This window comes from Cyclopterus lumpus, chromosome 10 (genome assembly GCF_009769545.1).
Source record: "Cyclopterus lumpus isolate fCycLum1 chromosome 10, fCycLum1.pri, whole genome shotgun sequence".
NCBI lineage: Eukaryota > Metazoa > Chordata > Actinopteri > Perciformes > Cyclopteridae > Cyclopterus > Cyclopterus lumpus.
Genome location: NC_046975.1, coordinates 22,477,283 through 22,493,181, shown reverse-complemented (window position 1 = coordinate 22,493,181; position 15,899 = coordinate 22,477,283). Strand labels below are relative to the sequence as shown.

At 43.7% G+C, this 15,899-nt stretch overlaps 1 protein-coding gene across 1 annotated transcript; it reads left to right on the top strand.

The window, feature by feature from the left end:
• Positions 1-2,650: 2,650 nt before the first annotated feature.
• LOC117737553 (WEB family protein At4g27595, chloroplastic-like) lies at positions 2,651-15,420 on the top strand. The gene is made up of 8 exons (XM_034543604.1): positions 2,651-2,795; positions 3,645-3,802; positions 5,564-5,820; positions 8,086-8,173; positions 9,983-10,095; positions 11,056-11,208; positions 11,363-11,453; positions 15,334-15,420. Exons 1-8 carry the CDS (start codon positions 2,705-2,707, stop codon positions 15,370-15,372), a joined length of 990 nt encoding a protein of 329 aa, XP_034399495.1. The 5' UTR covers positions 2,651-2,704; the 3' UTR covers positions 15,373-15,420.
• Positions 15,421-15,899: the final 479 nt, after the last annotated feature.

Genomic DNA, 15,899 nt, shown 5'->3' with positions numbered 1-15,899 from the left:
GTAACGAGTCGATCACTTCCTTTATGTTGGGGTGGGGGTTGTTTTTGTGTGTGTGGTTCAGTTTGCTCTCTGGAAGATTAAAAAAAAAAAACAGGACTAATACTGACTAATATGTGTGCAATGTGTTGCTCTAGTGTGGGGTTTCCATGCACAGCAGATTTCCAATGAAAGTTTAGGACAAGACGTTCTTTCAAAATCCACTTTTTAAAACCACATGTAAAATTGTAAAGAAAAGTTTTAAAAAACCAGGATAACCTTATGCTAAGCTAATCGCTATATTTGAAGCCACAGTCACAATAACACAAACGATTGATAAAGAAGAACACAACTCAATATGGTGTGAAATACACATTGGAAATCTGCAGAAAGGGAACAAAATACTGACACACACACAAACACTTGGCATTAAAAACCTCACTATTTATTTTAACTTCCTTGTCTTGTTACGCAACTCTTCCAGAGGTCACGACCTCAGTGAAGGCACTGATTGTATCAAATGCGCGATGGAAGCTTCTTTTTTATTTTCACGTTTAAATTGTATTTAACTTCTGAGTAATATTGCAAACTACTGACATGATTTGTGCACATTGTTACGTAGCGCCGCCCTGTGGTGAGCGCCTGAATGACGCCGCGTGAAGCTCAACGGGTCAAAAAGCGTTTGAAACTCCCCGATGTGACGGGATGAGTTCCTGAGAAATGAGAGAAATGTCACGCTTTGCCCCCCCCCCCCCCCCCCCCCTTTGCAAATTTTGGGGGAGGATGTTGTATTTATTTATTTGAATAATCGTGACGCTTCGTTGTCAAATGTTCTAACGCCATTTTTTCTATCGACAACCTTTTTTTTTTCGGTTAAAGAAGGCAGAAGTCAGCATGGTGGTTTTTCTTTTTTTTCTTTTGTTTTCTTTTTTAATAAACAGCCATTTTTAAACATGCTCTCCTTTTGTGAATGACTACCGATGCATACCTTGTTTTATAAGATTAATTAAGATAATCTGTTATTAGTCCCGCAGTGATGAACTGTACAGGGTTACAGCAGCAAAGGGGTAAAGTGCACACAAGACATAGTGAGATGAAATATAAACAATAGGCAGTAAACAGTAAATAAAACACCCTACGGTAACTGAATAATATATATACAATAATATATACACACAGGCAGAAAGATATGGCTAATATGAAATATTAATCCCCATCATCTCGTTAAACAACAATATCAAGTTAAACAATAAAAAGATAGGGAACTAATAATGAACATTCAAATATAAATGCATGAAGATGAGTCTTTCCTGGGAGGAGGAGCTTTGTCGCCCTCTGCTGGCGTCAGAAGTTACTGCAGCGACATGCGACGAAAAAGAGTCTCATTTATAGTGTATTTTATTATATTTTTGCACCAACGAGCCACAACATCACACTTTCAAAGTGAGAATATTTAATATAAGTCATGTTTTATAGAGCACAATGACATTCTGTGCATTTAGTTATTTGTAATTAACAAGCTATAAAACAGACTGATTAACTTCATTTAATGTGTAAACTCTTAAAATCTGACACATTAAATAAAGATGAAGAAAAAATCCTTCATTCATCCTGATAGAAATGATTAATTACCTAAATGAATATTTAAAAACAAGCTGCATGGTCCTTTAATATTCAACCAACAGGTACTAATACTGTCATACATATTATATAATATATCATGAAATTATTATTACTATGCATTAACGTAAAAGCATAATTTTACTGTTGGAGGTGGAGCATTTTTATTTTTACTATTTTGTATCCGGCTGTATTAGTGATTATTTTCCTCATTGATCGATTGATTGGTTTGTAAATATTCAAATATGAGTGAGAAACGACAATAACAATAATAAAATAACACCTTTCTGATATTAACCGACGCTGTTGAATAATTGTAGGGGCAGAACAAAAAGTGATGTACAAGTACCTCAAATGTTGTAGTACAGCACTTAAAAGGTGCCGCTAGTGACACACAATCAGAGGATACATGTGTCAGACTTCTTTAAGTGGAGCATCTCGTGAGAAATTAGGAAAATAAGACATTTTTTAAGACTCTATTCTTACATACGAACCTGCTAAAAAAAAACAACATAAAATGTAATTAAGTGCCCACAGTATAAAATCCCTCTAATAGAAGCGCTCACCCGAGGCGGCTGCTGGGAAGACGCCCGCCTGCGAGACACGACAAGCCCGCGTCGCCGCCTCGAGGTGTGTGTGTGCGTGTGTGTGTGTGCGTGTGTGTGTGTGTGTGTGTGTGTGTGCGTGTGTGTGGGGTGCTGAACTTTAGCATTTGCATTTAACGGCTTATCGAGGCTTCAACTTGTGCACGAATAACAAGTCGAGAGGTTTGTTCCTTTCTATTTGAACAGTGAGCCAGATCGAAATGCATCAGGTCTGAACACACACACACACACACACACACACACACACACACACACACACACACGGCAGCACGCCTCCGTGTTATGAAAACAGCAGCTTAGATTGAGGCCTAAACTTGCCCTCTGTAGGCACGCTCTTGTTCTTCTTCTTTAAGAGAGAGGTAAATATCACGGGGGGGGGGCCGTGCACGCCGTGTAGGGACACACCTGCCCTGCCCCTGAGGATCATGGGAAGCCGGAGAAGTCTGTAAACCGAGGGAATCGGAGTGAGAGCCGAGAGCGGCCCGAACGCGGCGGGGTCCGTCATGAGGAGGTTCTTCCGAGCGCACAGGGACGAGGACTACAGTCAGATCCAGTATCTGACGGCCAAGTGCACCCGGCTGGCTCACGACAAAGGTAAGAATGAAGTCACACCTGTGCACTGTGCACGGTCTGGTGTCACTGCCACTATGACCATGTCAGTCCGTTGAGGTCTCCTCTAACTCACAGGGTTTTTATTATTATTAATCGAGTCAGAGATTCTATAATTAAAGGAGCAATGTGGTGTAAAGTGTCATTTGACAAGCGTAGTGCTGCTGCAGCTCCTGTGGGATCTGGCATTGTCACATATTATTACACTTGTGGCTCTTTGGATCCACAAGAGTCTCAACTTTCCAGTCATATCCAAAAATTCATGCAATTCCAAGACTTTTTAGGGACTCCGGCATGCAGGAAAACAAGTCTTCTTCATTACAGCACGGTGTTCATTTAATACATTATGGTCCATTTAGAGTCAAACAGACCAGAAAAGCAGGGTACGCTTTAGGGCGGGGCTACAAGGTGATTGACAGGTTGCAATTTTCACACTCTTGCAGTGTGTTTTCACTTTATGAAAGCCCAAAAATGATTCAAAACTTCACAGTGACTACGTGCACTGAAAATGAATAAAATGAAGGTGAGATGAGGACACAGAAAGTTAAAATGAATAATAATGGACATTATTATCTAACGATAAGCCCCATCGACAGTATGTACATGAATGTGGACAATGAAGTGAGAGATGAGGACGGCCGCAGAGCTGAGACCCAAGAAAAATGTGTGTGAAAAGAATTGAGGACACACAAGTGCAGTGTGAGGAGGTGAGAGGAATGGGAAAGTGTTCCAAAAAGAAAACACACTTTGTCATCACCGTTCATGACAAAACGCATCCCGAGTGGAACACATCCAGCAGATCCTCTGGTGGTCCTGTGGTTTTGTTGGCTGCAGCGGTGCTGGACAGGGAGTCCCTGGTGGCCAGAGACCGGGACAGGAAGCTGCGGAGCGACCTGGAGGCCGCCGCCGCTCGACTGCGCCGCCAGGAGCAGATGAACGTGGAGCTCAGGGCGAGAGAGGAGCATCTCATCGGCAAGATCCACCGGCAGCAGGTGAGCGGGGACAGGAATGACCTCGTTGTTTGGCTCGGGGTGGGGGGGGGGGGGGGTCATCGCACTTATATGAGATCCTGTTCAGCATCTGTAACGTGACTTGGTTCACTCTCACGGCTCTCATGGCCTCCTATGGTTTCACTTAGAGTCACATATGCATCAGGGTATGTTTTAGGGCGGGGCTACCTCGTGATTGACAGGTCGCTACCACGCCGTTGAGCGTCGCGCTTTTATTATAACCCACGTGGACTAAATACGTGTGTGTGCTGAACGCCGCCTCGAAGACAAAAGTGATCACATAATGCAGCACGAGACAAAGAAAGAAATGCGTATGGAAATCCAATTTTCACTCTTTTTTCCTTTTTTTTTTTTTCCTCCATTTTGGTCTCCACCACCATCTTTGCCCGGGTTGCATAAATAACCTCAAGTTTCAAAACTAATATATCCGTTAACCTCCGAGGCGTCAGCATAAAGCCTCTTAGGTCGTCTCCGTGTTCAGGCTTTCACGGTATATATATATATATATTTATTTTGTAGCCTGTTTATATTATTCATAATATAAACAGAGAGTTTAATAGATAGACTGATGGTTCTAGTTTCCCTGTCCCAAAAAAAAAAAAAAAAGCATCTTCTCCCCATCTTTAATCCCCAAATATTCAGCCACCGTTCCACAAATTATTCCACTTTAAAACATCAAAGGTATCCCGAGATGAAAATGTGGCGGTTTAATGTAACCGGCGTCTGGCTCTTTCTTCCTTTACCAGATGTAGAAATGCAGAAAAACAAGTAAATGTGCCGTGAAACCAAAAAAAACCTCCGTGAGCGACTTCCACCAAATCCCCAACAGTCGGCTCTATTTGATGTTACAATTAGAGTCTCGGTGAGGTGAACACTTACCTGACGGCTTGTTAACTGCCGTCCAATTCAGTGTTTTTTTTTTTGTTTGCTTTTTTTTTGTTTTTAATTTGTGTAATTTAATCTTGTAGCGTTTTAACCTCATTACAATCCCATAATTTAAATGCACATAGCCGTGACCCTTCCAGCCGGCTTCCTATTACTGTAAATTACACTGGGATTAGGCTACCAGTAAGAGCCAGCGTTAACATCGTGTACATTCGGGGGCTTTGGCTGTGGTTACCAACCCTTTTTTTTTTTTTTTTTAATTCCCTCGCTGTGTTTTTTTTGGCTCAAATTCAACAAAAGTTGCACAAGTTTTGAGCTGCGAGCAGTTCCCCTCTCTAGAGGTATTTAGTCTCCGACTGCTTTATTTCAATGCTTTTACAGGCAAGGGAGAGAAAGAAAAAGGAAGACGAGACAAAACCATGAAGAAAATGTAATAAATCCTCGTAGTTTTGTCTCTTCTTCCTTCACGAGCCAGTAACAACCTCTTGAGATTCATCCCTGCTTCACAGTAACAACCCTCCATGGTATTTGTTTGGAGACGTGGAGCGTGTGACTCACTTTGCCCACATTAGATATGAAGTCAGGTTCGGGTTCGGGCTCGTCTCAAACTCGTTTATATATATATATATATATATATATATATATATATATGCGTGGATAATGTGTGCCGTTTGTGTACATTTGGACCGTATTGCATGAACCTTTAGGAAGAGAAAGTTAAAACTGTAGTGAACTAAGCAGTGAACATTGAACAATAAAAGCCATAAAACTGTATTTGTGTGTTTAAAAAGATTTACGTGAGTGGGTGTTATCAGGTGTGTGTGTGTGTGTGTGTGTGTGTGTGTGTCTCCCCTGCAGCACCTGGTGGACCTGCTGCAGCAGCGCGTGGTCCTGCTGGCGGAGGCGAGCTCCCGCGACGGCGAGCTGCTGCGGCAGGTCGGCTCGGAGCTGCTGTGCCTGCAGAGCTCCGAGGTGCAGATGGAGGGCCTGGTGGAGGAGCTGCACGCCGAGGCCCAGCACAGGGCCGCGGTGGCGGTGGGCCTCCAGACGGAGCTGCGCGTCGAGGCCCACCGCAGAGCCGCGCTGACGGGGGGCCTGCAGGCGGAGCTGCTCAGGCACGCCCACTTCTCTGATTTTACAGATAAGATAATGAATTGACAAGAAGAATTAACCGATTAATTGCTGTGTATCCACTTATATTGCATCCATGGTGGTGATGTCAATATGAATGTGCACGAGTTCATAGCTAAAGAGTACACTCCTTCCCTGTGCTTCAGACGGAGGGGGGGGGGGGGGGGGGGGGGGGGAGGTGACCTGTTCCTCTGGAGGAAATAGCGCCTTTTTTTATTAAACGGTGTAGAATCGGCACGGGTTTGATTCTCAAACGCATTCCTCCACGTTCCGCCCAGCTGTTCAAACCGAGGAACATCTCAAAGCAAACATTAACCCAGATAAGGCCGCAGACGGTGTAACACAAGCTTGATTACCATCTCCAAGTGAAGCTGTCACCGGGCTGCCGCTCTGCAAACTTCTCCTCAAACCGTCGACCCAAGACGGAAAGAAAACATCGAGTTCCAACCTGCGATCTGAAGTCAGCCGAAATGCAGCGGCCTCGCCTTCAAACCCCCCCGCGGAGAGTCGGCTTTCTAGTCAAGAAGATGAGAGAAATCTTAACAATAACAGGGAGGTTTATATATATATATATATATTTTTACATTGGCCTTTAAAATGAGTTTTTCCCCTTAACTAGATCCTCAGTCCTCACAGCCTATCACAACGTCATCTAAAAGCCTCATTCTGAATGAATACATAACGGACACTAAAACCTTGATTTTCTCTGCCTCACATAAAAACCCCAGGACTAGTTCTCACTAAACCAGCCCACCCCCCCCCCCCCCCCAGGATTCACATACATGGATAAACCTTGTCCTGAGGGGCGTGGGAGGGGGCGTTGCTGCTGTCTATACCACCATTCCCATTCCTGCCATTCATTCTTTTGAACATCTTGCCTTCAAACTCTCTGGTCCCAGTGTTATCTACCCCCCTCCCACAACTCCTTCAGCCTCTCTTGCCAGTACCACGTCTGCCTCCCCCCTCCCCCGCTGTCTGATAAGCCCTCCGATCTCGTAAACTACTACAACAACACGCTCTCCTCCTGTCTTGATCAGCTGGCTCCCATTAAAACCAGAACGGTCTCATTCGCTCACTCAGCTCCCTGGTGTACTCCTGAACTCCCAACACATGAAAATCCTGTAAGCGCCCCGGCTTGAAAGACTCAAGGTTTAACAGTCCATCTCCAAGCCCACTCTGACTACTTCATCTCAGCCCGGTCCACCTACGACTCACACCTCACCCACTCCGGCTCCTCTAACCCAAAAGGGCTCTCTTCTCAACAATAAACAAGCTTCTCAAACCCAGGGACAACACCTCCAAGTGCAACTCTTTCCTCTCATGCTTCAAAACAAAAAAAATTGACATAATTTACAGCAACCTGAACACCTGCCGCGCCCTTTCCATCTCTCCACCCGCCCTCCCCAAATTCACCCCTCAGGCCCCTTGCTAAGTTCTCCCCCGTGTCCCCATTGGAGCTCTCTTCCTTCACAACAGGAAAGAGAAGCTCCACCTGTATCCTGGATCCCATCTACTCTCTCACCCAAGACAACAATCCATCAGCATCGACAGCTGCGCCTCCTCCACCGCTCCTCTGTCTCGCGGCGTCCCCCAGGGTTTGGTGCTGGGTCCTCTTCTATTCGTCCTCTACCTGCTCCCTCTTGGTTTCTTAAACTCAACTGTGATAAATTACATCTTCTGCCTCACCGTCGACGACTCCACTCCGTCTTCCTCCCCCACGCATCCGCAAACCTCGGAGTCACGTTCGACAGCGACCTCTCCTTTGAAACATCACGTCAAACAAATCACCAGAACTTCCTCCTTTCACTTAAAAAAGAACATCTCAGGCCGTCTCCGCCCTTCACTCTCCTCATCTGCTGCTGAAACTTTGATCCACGCCTTCGTCGCCTCCAGAATTGACTACTGCGATAGTATTCTTTATGGCACATCATCCAAAATCCTAAATAAACTCCAATACATCCAGAACTCTGCTGCTCGCCTGCTCACCTTTTAATGTGTGATTGTGTGCTCTATGTTCTTATTGTTTTTAGTTATTGTTTTTATTGTAATTGTAGTTATTTTTATTGTATAGCTTTTAGGATGTTTTAAATATGTTATGTAAAGTGTATTTGAGTACCTTGAAAAGCGCTATAAAAATGGAATGCAAAAAAAAAAGAAGAAATTAGTGCATCATTTTGACGATTGTTTTTGTTGTTGTGAGTAAACACAGATGAGATAAACAAAAGTGTTTTTGTGTTGGTCCCCAACAGGAAGACAGCCGAGCTGGAGGAGCTGCAAGGCACCAACAGAACGCTGACGGAGAAGATGGAGGATTTACGCTCCGCTCATCAGAAGGAGGTAAAGAACAGAAACACACTGTGAGAGTCACAATTAATCAAAACATCAGCACACAATATCTATATCAATATCCATATATATATATATATATATATATATATATATATATATATATGTGTGTGTTTTGAACGCTATTTCCACTATAAACCAAGGTGGTAAAGAACAGAAACGACTGTGAGAGTCACAATTAATCAAAACCTTTAAAGAAAAACGACCCCATCAGCATAAAATATCCATATTAAGAGTTATTTTAATTTAATTTATTCATTATATTTTTTTAATTTCCTTTATTATTTAAATTCTTGAATGTAATATGCCCTGCTATTTAATTTAATTATATTGTATATATTGTAAACATGCTTGCTGCTGCAACAAAGAAATCCCCAGGGATGAATAAAGTTGATCTAATCTAATCTAATATAATATAATACGTGTTTTGATGCATATTTGATGAACACTACTTTCAAGAATCATTTAGAACAATTAATCAATATAAAAAATAGATTCCCATTAAATGTTCTGCCCATTGTTTGAGCTAAATGTAGACAAACGTTTGATTAAAGTTTGTTTAAAGTTCATATCACTTATCCACTAACAATTTTGATACAGAGAGCACAATAATAATACTAATAATTAGTTTTTTCAGTGACATGAAGATAGTAATTGGTGTTCTAAACTGCTTGAGAGCTAAAATAAATAAATGTATTGTCCATCCCAATATGACAATAAGTTCAGTATATAAAATAACATGCGATTGCAGTTTGTGTAACTATATATTAATAATGACTAAAGACTAGTTTCATTTACAGGAGATTATTCACACAAATGAATCAACAACAAACCAAATATGTAAACAACCCCTCAGCATCCAACAAAACAAGAATAAAAGTAAAATTGGTTGTAATGTGACTTTTGTCCAGCAGGTGTCAGGATTGGACACTTTGTGCACCGCTGCTTTGGTCCTCTCTGTTTGTCCATAAATAGACAAATGGGATTTTAATGGGTTTTATAATGTATAAAAACAAATCGAGGTATTTTCTCGTTGTCGAGCGTGCAGCCAACATCCTGCTGCTGCCAGCTCCTCCAATCAGAAGCAAACGGGTTAACAGGTCAAGGTGTCAGCGCGCCAGTTTAAAAACAGACAATAACAAATCCACCCGCTGGATTTTGAATAATTAATTTAATGAAACGTAAAAAAAAAAAAAAATCAAATTTATGTTCTGTGTCCAAATTTGAGAGAAGGCACTTATTCAGATTTGTCTTTTTTCTGGGCACGAGGTTCGTATTAACGTGCGTCGAGTCGGAGCATTAGGGAAAAACATTCCTACACAACTTTATTTTTTTAGAATTTTGTATTTTTTTTTTTTTTATTTACACTTGGCTTCCAAGGACGCACTCCCTTCCTTGGCACCCGCTCTGTTTCAACCAGTCCATCAAACAGGGAAAGAATCCAAACTCTCTGCAACTATCTCCTCTTGAAAGAAGGAGCGGAACGGAAAAAAAAACAACAGACCGGCCCGCCAGCGAGAAACTTCATCAGAACATTTATATGCGGGATAACGGATAAAGTCGGTCCGGGGGAGTCGGAGATTAAAGACCCCCACCCCACCCCCGTGTTCGCTCATCTTCCCAGATGACGGCACCGAGTTCAAGAGTTCCCCCCCTCCCCCCCCCCCCCCCCCCCCCCCCCCCCCCCCCACGATCGAGGCCTTTTTCCCCCCCGTCCAGGCCCCAACGTCGTTACGCCCTTTCTGCTTCCCACGCTGTCTTGATCTTCATCCCCGGTTGAACATTGTGTTGGTCTTCCAGGTGAGGGAGCTGCAGCAGGACAACGAGGGCAGTCTGAGGAAGCTGCAGGGGACCGCGGAGCAGTTTGAGTGGCTCTGTCAGCAGCAGCGCCACTGGATGTGTTGCATCAAGAGGTGGGTGCCGGTCTCCCTGCATCCCATAATAAGCAAACATCCATATTAACGCAGCAACAATAGATAAACAAGCCGTATACTGTCTCTTTTCTCTGGCTTTTCAAGCCAAAAGGTCATTGTCACACTCATTTTAAAGGAGTAGTTCAACACACATGAGGGAAGTCCGGGTGTTAAGACTCTTAAGAAATCACTGACAGTCTTCATAGATGAGATGTAACGTGTTAATTAACGAGATTTAAGGTGTCGGTCAACGTTGAGTTGATATTTCCATAGTTTTTTTAAGAAAAAGCACAATGTTTTCCCAAAACCGAACTCGGTATTTCACATTATTTTCCTAAACTTAAGCAAATAGTTTAGTTTCCTTCACCTACATTAGTTGTTTCCTGTTAAGACGAGAGGTTTATTTTGAAAAGACTGCATGCAGGTAAAATTTACTTAAGTTACTTTTATGTAAGCTATCATACCTAGCTTGGATTAGCCTAGCTTAGCATAAAGACTGGAGGCAGCCTGCAAACGTTCAAAAAAATATGTGAACCGGCACCGTTTAAGCAAATTAATGAACACGTTATCTTTGTTTCTGTAAACTTTAGAGACCAGTCTTTATGCTAAGCTAAGCTAAGAAGCTTCTGTCTGTTGCTAAATATTAATGCGAGAGACTCTCAGCAAGAAAGCAAATAGGCATTTTCCAAAATGTTGAACTATCCCGTTAACATGATTAATTTCTAATGAATGAATTATTCATGTTTTATTCCTCTACGTAACGTAAGAAACTAAATACACCTCTTTAAGCGCTGCTTCTTAGTAATAAAGGATGTGAACCTCTGGGGAGCGACCCGCTCCAGAGACCTCCTCATGGAGCCAGGACTCATGTTACTTTATTAAGTTTAACTAGACGCTCACTCCCTGTACTGTTGTACGTGGCACACCAAGAACAGCCGACTTGTGCTTTTCGCTCTACAGATTCAAAGACGGCCTGATGGAGGAGAGAGACGCTCTGCTGCATCAGGTCATCATGCTGAAAAAGAAGGTGGAGAAGCTGAAGAAGAGTTTATGTGAAGACGGCCCCGCGCGGAGCGCCCACTGCCCCCTGCAGGACGCTGCACGCCGTGACAGGTAAGGAGGTGGCCGACCTATCGCTGTGACCATGCTGCAAAAAGGACTCAAACTGTGGATTAAATAAAGAAAACAAAATTCTTCTTCGTCCTGCTATTAATATTTAATATTTAATAAATTTTCCTACATTGCCTTTTCTTTTCTTTTTTTTAAGCAGCGTGACGTCGTGGGACGCCGACGCGGTGGCTGACCTGGAGTCTCAGATGGAGAAGTCCAACATGCTGTATGCGGAGCTCTTTAACCAGGTACCAGTTTCATTTTTTTTCAGTTTTCGAGTGCACCGGTTCAGTGTTTCGAAGTCTTTGTGTGGGGGAGACAAGTACAAACCTCAGGGGTGAAATATTAGAGATTTATTAGGGAGGGCTAATATTCATCTGAGCACGGTTGCCAAACCTCAGAGGAGTTGCTGGTCTGTCAGTTCTTCCAGAAAGGACTGAGGGTCGTCCCAGAACAATTTAAAAAAAAACGTTTTTTATGAAGGGTTCTTTGTAAGATGATGTGTCCTATAAAATAGAAAGAGTTCAAGGATTGTTGAAGGCACAGTGTTAAAACATCCTCTCAGTCCAAACGGCCCCCAAAAACTTGGAGATGAAAAACAAAAGACTGAAGTACTGAGAAGTCCTCCAAACCAAGAAGATATAATGTGTAATCCAAAACCCATTCATGACAAAGAGCAGCATCAAAACCTCACATTTGAGAGGTCAGAACCGGGGAAATGGTCGACATTTATTGCTTGAAATCCACAAGTTGATTGACAAAATAGTTGCAAATTGATTTTCTTTCAATCAAACTAATTTAAGAGCAACCTTTTCTGTATTAAAACACATCTGGATCAAAGACAGGAACTGGAATAGAAGATATCTAACCAAACAGGACAAATTAGTGTGTGGCGTGAGCGCCGGTCCCACGCAGCCAGAGCTCTTCATGGGTACCAGACTCTCATCATTGTTTTGGCCTTTTAAAGGTTTCTGGAAACGGGGGGACCGCAGAATGTTCTTGAAAGAACACTGACGTTTTGAACACCCATCATCACGGTTCCCTTTCCCAGAGCGCTTTATAACGGCCTCCGCTTTGTAACGGCCTCCGCTTTGTAACGCTGTTGGTTTGTTACGCTGTTGCTTTGTACCGCTGTTGCTTTGTAACGCTGTTGCTTTGTAACGCTGTTGCTTTGTAACGCTGTTGCTTTGTAACGCTGTTGCTTTGTAACGCCGTTGCTTTGTAACGGCGTTAATTTGTAACGCCGTTGCTTTGTACCGCCGTTGCTTTGTAACGCTGTTGGTTTGTAACGCCGTTGCTTTGTAACGCCGTTGCTTTGTAACGCCGTTGCTTTGTACCGCCGTTGCTTTGTAACGCCGTTGCTTTGTAACGCCGTTGCTTTGTAACGCCGTTGCTTTGTAACGCCGTTAATTTGTAACGCCGTTGCTTTGTAACGCCGTTGCTTTGTAACGCTGTTGGTTTGTACCGCTGTTGGTTTGTAACGCCGTTGCTTTGTAACGCCGTTGCTTTGTAACGCCGTTGGTTTGTAACGCCGTTGGTTTGTAACGCCGTTGCTTTGTAACGCCGTTGCTTTGTAACGCCGTTGCTTTGTAACGCCGTTGCTTTGTAACGCCGTTGCTTTGTACCGCCGTTGCTTTGTAACGCCGTTGGTTTGTAACGCCGTTGGTTTGTAACGCCGTTGCTTTGTAACGCCGTTGGTTTGTAACGCCGTTGCTTTGTAACGCCGTTGCTTTGTAACGCCGTCGGTTTGTACCGCTGTTGGTTTGTAACGCCGTTGCTTTGTAACGCCGTTGCTTTGTAACGCCGTCGCTTTGTAACGCTGTTGGTTTGTACCGCTGTTGGTTTGTAACGCCGTTGCTTTGTAACGCCGTTGCTTTGTAACGCCGTCGCTTTGTAACGCCGTCGGTTTGTACCGCTGTTGGTTTGTAACGCCGTTGCTTTGTAACGCCGTCGCTTTGTAACGCCGTCGGTTTGTACCGCCGTTGGTTTGTAACGCCGTTGCTTTGTAACGCCGTCGCTTTGTAACACCGTCGCTTTGTAACGCCGTTGCTTTGTAACGCTGTTGCATTATAATGCCGTTGCTTTGTAACGCCGTCGCTTTGTAACGCCGTTGCTTTGTAACGCTGTTGCATTATAATGCCGTTGCTTTGTAACGCCGTCCGCTTCCAGTAACTACATTCTAAACCCATCTGCGTTTATATAAGACACTTTGGCAAAAATGCTCCATAACTGAAACATTGTATCAACCTTTCTTGTTGCAATAGGTCTTTACTTGAACTGGGAGGATCACCATTTTTAAGGGCACAAAATGGGTGCAATCTACAATCTTTATACATTTTCAATTAAAGCTACAGACATTAGACTTCAATGGGCGACTAAATGAACGTACCTGAGAATTGTTACCTGCATTTATGAAAAAAAAAGAAACAAGCTTGGAGGGTTATATTCAATGTCTCTCTAGCGGAAGTACTGAAGCTGCCTTTTGGATTTGAGAAAGGATCCTATTTTTTTTTTTTAAAGTGACCAGTTCAGCCCCCCCCCCCCCCCCCCCCGCGGATCAGAGACAAGGGGCGAATCTCAGCGGAGAAATTTGAAGTTTAAAAGACAAATAGTCCTCTGAGGACGGCTTCCTGTGGACTCGTGAGGGCCGCCAGAACATCCAGAACACCGATACTTCACGGGCACTGGAGCCTAATCAGTGATTTACTTTCTCTGTCTTGTCTGCTTTTAAAACGTGAAGAGTGCTTTGAGGGACAGAAAAAAAACACAATGTCCCACAAAGAGCTCCTCCGGGAAGCACTCGGGAATCCTGACAGGACCTCAAACGCCTCCAAGGCCAGGAACCCCAAAAAAAGGTGTTCGCTGTTCGCTTTAGGATTTTTAAAAACCTCACACACACACACACACACACACACACACACTGTAGAGTGACAAGCTCAGTGTTTGTGTGTGTGTGTGTGTTGTTGTTAAGTCTCTCTGCGGATAAGAGGAAGCCTGAGAGACAGAACATAAGGCTGATGCTCGTGTGCCAGTGGAGCCGCCGCGCTGCCAAAAGCCTTGAGAGATGGCTGATACTTTCTGGGCACCGGAGTCACATCAGGTCTTTTTTTCCTCTGTCTGTCTGTCGGCTGCAGATGGCTTCCTCCCAAACCGTCCGGGTGCTAGAGAGAGAGCGAGAGAGGGAGAGAGAGAGAGAGAGGACTAATAATGACTGGAGGGGAGGCGAATGCCAACAGCCTCTGTGCTTCGTTCCCCTCACAGGCTCTGCGCTGCATTTCTTCAGATAATTATTCTGATTGAGTGCAGATGATGCAGGGTGCTTTTTCCCCCTAATGCAGGGTGCTTATTTCTTTCTTTGCAGTGCTGAGAAAGATATATATATATATATATATATATATATATATATATATAGTCGTGTTGGTGAGATTATTCAAACTAAATCCGGGGACAGTGTTTTCGCATTTAAGACCCGGGGGAACAACAGCGAGTTATAAACGAGTGTGGTTCGGCAAGTGGAAGAGGAGAATTATATTATAAGGCAAACTCTTCCAAATTTAAGCAATGGAAATGTTTGTACCGTTGTGTGAATGTTTCGGAGAGATCGTCCAACGTCTTTATGGATACAAATGTATCAAAAAGAGCCACGAAACTAATTCCAGGACTGAAAGAGAGAAAGAAGATCTTAGAGACTTATGATTGAGGTCTACTAACAAAAAAAAAAAAGCTGACTTGTGATAAATGAGTGTTATTTTAAATGAGTATATTGTGGTATTATTTTGTCTCTAAACATCAGAGTGCAGCGGTTTCTAGACATCTACAGCGTTCCATATGTGTGACCTCAGCAGTGCGTTGGTTATATTTAGTCACATAGCGAAGGAACACAATACAAGTATCGCAATATTAATGTAACGTAATTGTTGGATTCTCCTCGTTGCCAAACTATGCAAATGGAGACATTTCCGCAACAGTAACACAGTTCAATGCGTTAGAACCCACTTCTTAACTCATCGAGAAGCAACAGAAACCCCGTTCGGACCCGTCTGTCTCCATGGATTCTGACAGGCCGTCACACGTCATGTTTATTGTCTTTGGTCATCTTCACTTACAGTTTATTTGTTCTGTCCTCAGGCAGGGAGCCCCATCAACGGACACCAAAGACCTCCCTGAGGAACCGAACCGCCCCCGGACTCGTCTTTTTCCTTCCTCGTCCCGCCTTCTGCAAACCAAAAACTTCACCGCTCGACGTTTGTCGAATCTGCTCGGTGACGTTCCGTCCTTTCCGCCGCGACACGTGCGCGTCGCACACGCTCCCGTAACCGTCCGTCATTTTCGGACCTTGTAATCAACACCGCTCAAAGTACAGAGCGAGAGTAAATAAAGCACCTGAGAATGTTGTCTTTTTGTTGTTCTGCCAATGAATCCTCACAGGCGAAGCCGCAGCAGCTGGCGAGCAGAGGAAACAACAAAAATAACGTGTTGTTGACTACAAACTGAAGCTCTATACTGATTGTGTTACCCCCCCCCACACACACACACACACACCCACACTGGGGATCTGGTACATCTCCGCTGATGATCGTAACCGTCACTTATTGCTTGTCAGCGAGGTAATAAAACGCCTTTGAGGTCGACGTGGGCTCAGATTAATGGCGTCAAATGGGAACCATGTGACGCACACATGGTTTGAAGAGTTT